The sequence below is a fragment of the Leguminivora glycinivorella genome, chromosome Z (genome assembly GCF_023078275.1).
Source record: "Leguminivora glycinivorella isolate SPB_JAAS2020 chromosome Z, LegGlyc_1.1, whole genome shotgun sequence".
NCBI classification, from domain to species: Eukaryota; Metazoa; Arthropoda; class Insecta; order Lepidoptera; family Tortricidae; genus Leguminivora; species Leguminivora glycinivorella.
Genome location: NC_062998.1, coordinates 54,609,171 through 54,618,716, shown reverse-complemented (window position 1 = coordinate 54,618,716; position 9,546 = coordinate 54,609,171). Strand labels below are relative to the sequence as shown.

At 37.8% G+C, this 9,546-nt stretch overlaps 1 protein-coding gene across 3 annotated transcripts in view; it reads left to right on the top strand.

Moving 5' to 3' along the window:
• Positions 1-294: 294 nt before the first annotated feature.
• The window catches only part of LOC125240593, a 72,320-nt gene continuing 63,068 nt past the window's right edge, over positions 295-9,546 (top strand). For all 3 annotated transcript variants that reach the window (XM_048148546.1, XM_048148547.1, XM_048148545.1), the window contains exons 1-3: positions 295-358; positions 1,150-1,212; positions 7,186-7,458. In XM_048148546.1, coding sequence (XP_048004503.1) covers positions 310-358; positions 1,150-1,212; positions 7,186-7,458 — 385 coding nt within the window. In that variant the 5' untranslated portion in view covers positions 295-309. The remainder of the gene's footprint in view (positions 359-1,149; positions 1,213-7,185; positions 7,459-9,546) is intronic.

Here is a 9,546-nt window from a genome sequence, read left to right as displayed (position 1 = left end):
CGAATATTTTAAGTACCTAGGTTATTACAATGTCGAGTATATTTAAACATATATACACAAGTATTGCCTAAAGAAGAGGAAAATAACGACTGCCGAAGTTTGCACGACAGACACGTTCTTGTTGTATTCGGAAAGATAACTTTTCTTCCCCACTAGAAGGGATTTAAAGTGACACTTTTCTTCCCTGCTTGTGGACTTTTCTTTTGTAAAACTCGACTTGTTTTAGGATTGCCGCCTCGCAGCTCGTCGATCAGGAATTGTCGTACACCTCGGTAGTAAGTAAACCAGGAGGCATCAGATCACAAACGTATGTTGAGAGACATCTCTGAGATATTCCTCGCTTTCCTGTGCTATAAAGGTACATAATTAACTTTTGTTTTAGTTTTTAAGAATCCTGTGCAAGTGCAAATAAATTTTAAAATGATACTTCTTTGCACTTGGTTTTCTACAAATAAAAAAAAATCTATAACTAATTAGGTAGGGACTAGGTTTATACTTAATGTAAACTCTTAGGGTCGTAGACGTATTTAAGTAGGGTAGGGTCTATCTCAGTTCGAGCAGGGGGGGGGACAAATCACTACACTAATACACTGAACTACACTACAGATTACTATATTCAATCATCCATTCATTCACAATTGTCGCTACTCCCGCCTCTCATTCCGGTATACCACTCGGCAACAGTTGTTAAGTATTAAGTAGTAGAACAGGTCTAGTGCTTGTAACAAATATTCGTAGTCGAAGCTGACAGCTGGCCACGCGCCGCCGACCGAGCGGCGTGCTGCCGGCAGTGCTCTCGACGACGAGCAAGCCGCCACAACATGCGATGCCTGCGCCGAGACCCGTGTGCTGCCACTTTGTGCCCATCATACCAATAACGCTTCCCTGTAACTCTGACTGCCGATGCCGCGGGCTGACGCTTGTCTCGCGTGTGTTATTGTTCGAGCACACCTATTCTACGATCAATAACCGTTTCCTGATAGCGTGGACGAGGGAAGCGACGCGCGGGCAGTGTGCACAGCACACATTGGACGGTAACTGCCCTAGCGCTAGCGCTCCCGCTATAATGTTAGCACTGCTCCACGCGCCGTGGGCCCTCGTCGTGCGCGGAGAATATTAGATAGACTAACTAAGCCATTTTCACTTCAGATAGCTTATACGTCCCCGAGTGCGACACAATGAATCCGGGTCCGAAAGAAACAAACGCGCTCCGTAAGTACACTCATCCTAATCAATCAATCACTAAACCCCGCAGTCAATATTGAGCTGTGAGCCAATACTACCTAGTAACAGTAGAGACAGGGCCGGATTAAGGGTAGAGCGAGTGGAGCGGCCGCTCTAGGCGCCACATGGTAAGGGGGCGCCAAAATCGAGAATGTGGAAAAATCTCTTTTAGAACGTTACTTAGGAAAAATTCCGCACTCGCAGCGCTCGCGTTTTCATTTCAAATCTGCTTTCCTGACTTGGCCACTATAGTACGATAGTAAGTACTCTTTATTATATGTACTGTGCTATAGTACTCCATTTTGTTTGTTATTTTGATATCCACGTTCAGCCCCACGTAAGTATATTAGGGTGCGACTGAGAAAGTTCAACCCTTGTCCCTTTTTCGTACTCTGTATGATGAAATCCATAAATTCTGCAAATCTTCAAATTACGGCATTACGGCATTACTAATGTCTGCTCAAAAATTTCGCGATGCATCCTTTTTTTGCCACTAGAGCGCGGACGTCGTGGAATGTCTAAATATTATCATGATTTCAGTGGGAAATTTCTAGATAAAAAAAAAAAATGTCTAAATATTATCAGTATTGCAAAAATTAAGAATTATTATTTACTACACAAGTCAATTATTAATGTCTGGATATACTAATGTCAAATTTAGATTAAGATTGAAACATGATATAATATTAAATTAAATATTAAATAATTACATTGCGTTACAATTAAAATATTCCTTAAGGCTGTAGAAGCAATTTTGCTGAAGCCATTCTGTGACTTTCTTCTTAAGAGCGCTTTCAAAAAATCTGCTTGCTCGCATTTCGACGCCGGCGGCGCTGGCGTGCGCCTGTGTGCAGAGTTGCAGACGCACACTATAACCAGAAGCATAACGATTGTAGCCTGCGGTACAGACAGACATAGCGTGCGATCCTCTTCGAACCAACCTTACGTGCGGCTAGAGCGAAAGGGATAGCATTCATGGTCGGTACCGCCACGCCGTCAGTAGCGTTGCGGACTAACCATTATTGATACTTGCGTAAAAACACCACCATATATATTACATATTTTCATACATGATTTCGTGTATAAATACTTGACCTTTTAGTTTAATTATTAAACTTATCACAGTTTTTTCTATTAAAACGTGTGTAGCCTTGGAAGAAATAAATAAATTAAAAAACTTTTATAATATAATAAATTGTGTATATAATATTGTCTTCTGTCACCGCGATAGTTACTCGTACTCATGAAATAAATTTATGGAATCAGATTATATCGCGTATAATGAATATAATCCGTTTTCTTAGTTTTGTTTCATTTTGTATATGATATGTTTTCTAGGTTCTTTTCGGTGAAGGAAAACATCGTGAGGAAACCGGACTAATTCCAATAAGGTCTAGTTTACCCTTTGGGTTGAAAGGTCAGATGGCAGTCGCTTTCGTAAAAACTAGTGCCTACGCCAAATCTTGGGATTAGTTGTCAAAGCGGACCGCAGGCTCCCATGAGCCGTGGCAAATGCCGGGATAACGCAAGGAAGATGATGATGTTTTCTAGGTACATACAACGTGTTTCCGGTAACACTCAAAACCTCAGACATCCCAACTGATTTTTATTTTTTTAAACTCATCTAGAGTATTCATCTTTTAATCTGATGGTTACTTTTTTTTAATTGAAATTTTAATTTTATGTACAGCTCTACTTGACTTTTAGCTCTACACTCAATAAAATAATCGCTAACTTCCACCATAAACAATAAAACTATTTATTTGTGTACGTTACTGCAACGACATAAGGTTTACCAATAGAATAGATAGCTAAGATGTCACTGTAAAACACTTTAAAGCTTTGTCACAGTAAACTTCAAATTGGACGGGTAATCGCAGTAAGCAAATTTAAACCCAATATTCAAAATGACAAGGTTGTAATTAGGTACGAGTTCAATTAGATTAGATTAGATTAGATTAGATTTCTTTATTTCATGATAAAAATTACACTATAAATTTGCTACATGTCAAAATTATGTTTATCTTCTCATCATGATCGTCAAAAATTACATAATAAATTCCAAATAAAAATAATTGTGTCTCCCAAATGAGGATCGTCATTTACAAAGAAAGAAAATACACATGCCAAGCTAAATAAAATTAATAAATTAAGTTACAATATCATGAAATTATCACGAAGCAAGAAAATATTATATAACAGAGAATTGTTATGACTTATGATAAACATTAAGATTAAACTGACAAACAACGTCAAACTCGTAGCGGAAAAAATAATCGTCCAAGTAACCAGCCAGTATTAATAGCCCCAAATACTGAAAAAGGTAAACAACCTCTAGCAATGCGATATACACAATGTTGTATTACGAATACAATAGAATAGGCACATAAAAAATAACTAATAATACTAATTGAAATAAAAATATTACCCCCATCAAGATATAGCTCAATCGATTCTACTCTCGATTCTGAACAAACTGTTTTCAGGTTTTTAGTGTTAAGTGAAACACGGTGTATATATAATGGAACTAAGATCGGTTTTCTTTAATTTTAAGTAGTTTTTTTATATTTAAAATGTGTTTTTAGGGTTTCGTAGTCAACTAGGAACCCTTATAGTTTCGCCATGTCTGTCTGTCTGTCCCTCCGTCCGTCCGCGGATAATCTCAGTGACCGTTAGAACTAGAGAGCTGAAATTTGGTACCAATATGTATATCAGTCACACCGCCAAAATAACACGTAAAGTAGGGAGTGATTTTATTTTCATTTCAACCCTAACGTGTGATTTATTGTTGGATAGGTATTTAAAAATGAATTACTGAAATCGTTTTTTGATAATATTAATATTTTCGGGAATAATCGCTCCTAAAGGAAATAAAAGTGTGTGTCCCCCCCCCCTCTAACTTTTTAACCATATATTTAAAAAATATTTAAAAAATCACAAAAGTAGAACTTTATAAACTTTCTAGGAAAACTGTTTTGAACTTGATAGGTTCTGTAGTTTTTGAAAAATATGGAAAACTACGGAACCCTACACCGAGCGTGGCCCGACACGCTCTTGGCCGGTTTTTAAATATTATGTTGTTTTAATTGCATGGAGCACAGGAAGGTCCACATCTATGTATTAGGTTTTTGTAAGGAAATACAACTCTACGCTACGCCTACCTGCTTTAATTGACTGGTGACACACTGAGACAGTGGATGCGCCAGAGTATAAAAGAGTGATTACCATCTCTTGTCAAAGATCTTGTTGAGACGAATCAAACGAACCCAAACACGAAGTGGTTTCAAGACCTGGTCGTTGAATACTCTTGACTACCTTCCAGCTTCATCATCAGATCCTGGGTACCATCTCTTGTCAAAGATCTTGTTGAGACGAACCAAACGAGCCCAAACACGGAGTGGTTTCAAGACCTGGTTGATGAATTCTGTTGACTACCTTCCAGCTTCATCATCAGATCCTGGGTACCATCTCTTGTCAAAGATCTTGTTGAGACGAATCAAACGAGCCCAAACACAGAAGAGTTTCAAGACCTGGTTGTTGAATACTCTTGACTACCTTCCGGCTTCACCATCAGATCCTGGGTACCATCACCTCTTGTCAAAGATCTTGTTGAGGCAAATCAAACGAGCCCAAACACGAAATGGTTTCAAGACCTGGTTGATGAGAACTCATGACTACCTTCCGGCTTCATCATCAGATCCTGGGTACCATCACCTCTTGTCAAAGATCTTGTTGAGGCAAATCAAACGAGCCCAAACACGAAATGGTTTCAAGACCTGGTTGATGAGAACTCATGACTACCATCTGACTTCATCATCAGATCCTGAGTACCATCTATTGTCAAAGATTTTGCTGAGACGAGTCAGTAACCTAAAATGATATTCAATAATAAATAATACTTACTAAAAATATTAGTCAAGTTAACTTAGTTACCAAGTCGTCAACCCAAGGATCAAAGTTTTCGGTCGCAGTATACATGCAACAGTACAGCCAAACACGCACACAAGTGCGGTTTTGGACACGGCGGGTGCCGCACACAATGACAAAATAACTTCGCGATCGTCGAGCCGCGTGCGGAGCAGATTAGCAAACGTCCTGCCTCTACAAGCTCTGCCGCGGTACTGACAATACTGACATCGCAAGCGCGCGTAACCGGTAATAAGGAGGCATTTTTTAAAAATCGTCAAAAATATTAAATTCCAATTAATAGAAAACTTTTGCATAAAATCTGTCTAAGTAAGCGTTGCAGATTATTTTTATATTAAAACTACTCCAAAAACACGTAAGATTTCGAAGAAATTGACACTTATTCTGAGGTGATTTCTGAAACAAATTGGATTCATCATATCCTCATTTACTCTATTCTAAAGCCTTATAACAAAGAAGTAGTCTCAGAAGATTGTAGTACAGGATATACATACTTAATACAAATTTACCACTTGAAGCATTCAAAACTATCCAAATTTTACAAATTAGACGGACTAAGTCAGCACTTTTCGCGGGTTTTCCTAAACATGCACCAGAAAAAAAATCATAATTAATTAAGTGAGTTAGTTTTTAAAAATCCAGTCTCACAACATGTAAGTTAAGAAGATGTCCTAACCGAAGCCTGAACTTAATAAGTCTTTTAGATGACGGAAAGTGTAGCATTTTGCCGACTAAAACTATCAATTTTACATTATTACGACGTTTTCGTTGAATGGCCTCTTAAGCTATTATTTCTCCTGCGCCAACATATATATGTATCTGTTTAACCCAATGGTTGACTGGCAGAGAATGCCTTTTGGCATTAAGTTCGCCATTTCTACATGTTTCTTTAGTGTGCAATAAAGTTTAAATAAATAAAAATCTATTTGGGTGCGTTCCGCTTCACGCATTTTGAGATTGCAATGTTACTTAAGGTGCGTTCTGAATAAGTAGGTACAATGGAAGAGTCAAACATACAATGTCTTGTACAATTTCAAGTGTTTTATGGTAAAATTCATTTTATAAAATTGTTTGAATTTAATGTTTTTAGTCGGATACAATTCGACATGATAGTACATTACATCAGAGGCCGGGAAAATGCAGATTTCCGGCCAAGTGGGTATATACCGGATAGGGATACGAGGCCGGGAATCCGTTTTCACGCCGAGGCATGTATAGTGCTTTTCTCAAACATACAATGAAATAAAATAAAAATGCTCTAAAGGACAATATTTTATAAAAAAAAGTTACTTTGCAGGCCTAGGCCTAAAAAATAATATGAAATCCCTTTACAGTCCTCTCGAGTTGTTGCGCCCAAAAAGCGATACTTCCCAGCCCATTTTAAGGAACGTAAAGACAATATTTCATTGCATGTTTGAGAAAAATTATTTTTATGTTCCCATCACATGATTTGTTAAGACAATTTAACCACAGGGTGAAAATTGTCCTGTCTGGGACATGCCTTTAAAAGAAATTATATTTAAAAAAGTAACTAATCACATGTTCGGATTTCAAATATTATTTGCACTCTTGTGGATAAAATGCGATTTTGCTATCTGTTTTTAAAGAATAAAAAAGTCCTTTCCGAGCTAATAGTGAGGTGAAAAAAACTTTGATTTTTAATATTCACTTTTACCCCTCAAAAATGGCCTCTATGATTAAATTTCATCAAATTAAATTACATGTCCGTCTTTGGGTCACAGGTTTACAATTTACATATGTGTACCTTTTAAGTAAATAGGTCCAGTAGTTTCAGAGAAAATTGGCTGTGACAGACGGACAGACAGACGCAAAGTGATCCTATAAGGGTTCCGTTTTTCCTCCTCGTCAAACCCTAAAAATATTAAAACAATGATCTTACGTCGTTAGGCCGTTTTCACATTTTCCGAGCGGCTGTAATGTATGGGATATCGGTCCGACATCCGATATCGGATCGGATAATGTGAAAACGTACTTAGTCTGTCCGTCAGAAATATAAGTTTTGTTAACTTGCAGGATGGATCAACAAGATCAAGGATACGGGGAGTTGTTACCGCATCATATTAGAGAAAAAGATGAGCTATTATCTTGCCAGGCCATACTGCGACAAATTCGGCGCCGAGCTGCTGGTGATCGACAACGAAGTGGAACACGCGGTGGTGAAAGACATCCTCTCCGAGGTGGACTACCGCCTTAAAGAGAACCAGTTTTTCTTCACGGATCTATTTCGTGAAAATGATTATCGAGTTGATTGGAAATGCAATTGTCATTTGTTTCAAACCAGATATAGTAAGTGTCTCCGCTAGAATCTCATATTATACACCATGTTTTTTTGACGTAAAACGGTTAGGTGTATGTCTTTAAAAAGTTTAAAAACCCGTAGTAGAGGGGCCGGACCGAAAACCAGATGTAACGCAAAAATTTAATGGCGCGGTGGCTTGTATCTCTGTAACTATTATGTAGGTACAGTCGAGTAAATAAATGTATAATTCTGCACCTTAACTCGTTGCGATAAGGTGAACTCGACTGTAGGTACCTAGAATCGTCCCACGATAAGTCTGCAAAGATTTTAATAGCCGCGCCTCTGCAAGGGTTAAGTAAACGTCATAATTTCATCAAAGTTTGACGTTTAAAATAACATCAGCACTGGCGAGGGTGTGAAAATCATTGCAAACTTATCGTGGGACGATTCTACAATAGGCGAGACGACTAAAAAAAACGAATTAGTCCGTCCGTTTCCTTTTTTATCGTAAACGAAAAATGACGACTGTACAGTGCGTTGAAGTTTCGCGTGACGTCACGCATAGGTACAATTTTTACTTAGAAGTGACGTTACAACAAGCTTACGTTACCGGAACTTTGATGCTCTATATCTTTGTATTTTTTCATTAATTAGAAAAAGCGAAAAATATGTGTTCAGTATTATTGGACGGTGAGCGTCAGGACCCCTGGACCACTACAGATATTTGATGTTTAGTACATATTAAAATTTAGTACCTATTTGATACTATTTGGTACCTGAGTACATATATTTGGTACCTCCACTGATATCGAAAAATCGAGCGAATAAAGTGGCCAGACATTCTGACGTCAGGATGTCTGGACCATTTTTGGTTTACATAGTTCTAGACAACACTACTAATTGATATCTTAGTCAATATTTACTACCTATTTGGTACCTGTCAATATATTTTTTCAAATTTTTTTGGCGTACCAGAAAAAAGTTATGACGGAATTTAAAGTTGTGAGCCCGTGCGCGTGTCAACTTTAATAGGAATTTAGTTTTAGGCACTCGCACATCATCTCTACTACTGACTAGTGGCATTAATATAGTCGAAATATAAAAGTAATTAGTGTAATTACACTAGTTTTCTATTTTCCTCCTGAGAGACCTAAACACGTGGCAACAGTTGGGCAAATTCTAGGGGGGAAATAGCATAAACTGTTATAATTAACAGCGTCATTGGTAATATTGGTATATAGGATGTATTTTGATGATGTGGACCAGTCTATGGTCCACGAGCTCCGTTATAGGGGTTCATCATATAAATAAACCACTGCTTTCGGTAACATTTGTTTTTTGCATAGATTAGTGTCAATTATGAATTAAGAATAAATACAAACATCAAATCAATCATCTACTATCAGTACCTACAACCACAATGCCGCCAAATCTGCCATACAGCTCTACAGCTGCTGAACAGTCGCAAAAATGACCGGCTGTCAGGGGTAAACTGATTTACAAATTTCTCCGCCAGGAGATGTCTCTCAGGGACATGACATGAGATTAGACGTTATTGAGACTGTAGGAGGTTCTCTCAGGAGGAAAATGGAAAACTAGTGTAATTACACTAATTACTACTAAACAGAAACTACGAAGAAGTTTTGATCTGTAAAAACTTGCATAAAGACGAATATTTCGAGGTATGTGGTGTAAAAGATTGTGATACAAATGTTAATATTATATGTTGCTACAGAAACCCAGTTGATGTAAACTTTGATTTATTTATTAGCCAACTTGAACGCCTATTAGAGCACTTTGTAAGTAAAAAATGCCTAATTTGCGGCGATTTTAATGTTGATCTGTTGAAGAAAGACAAAAAATCAGTAGAGTTTTTATCAGTGCTTTCGGCATATGGCTTCAGACCTCTTATTTCTGAAGCTACCTTTATACGTAATAATTCGCGATCGTGCTTGGACAATTTTTTAACAAATTTATCTGACGACTGTGTCGGTCCTCTATTAGTTGACCACAATGGTTTGGCTGATGGTCATGCAGGCATACTAGCTACCTTGACTTTAGAAAACAACCGTAAGTTTAACGACGCTGTGGTATGGAAGTCAGTCAGGAGGTTTGATGCCAGCAGTAAACTCAAA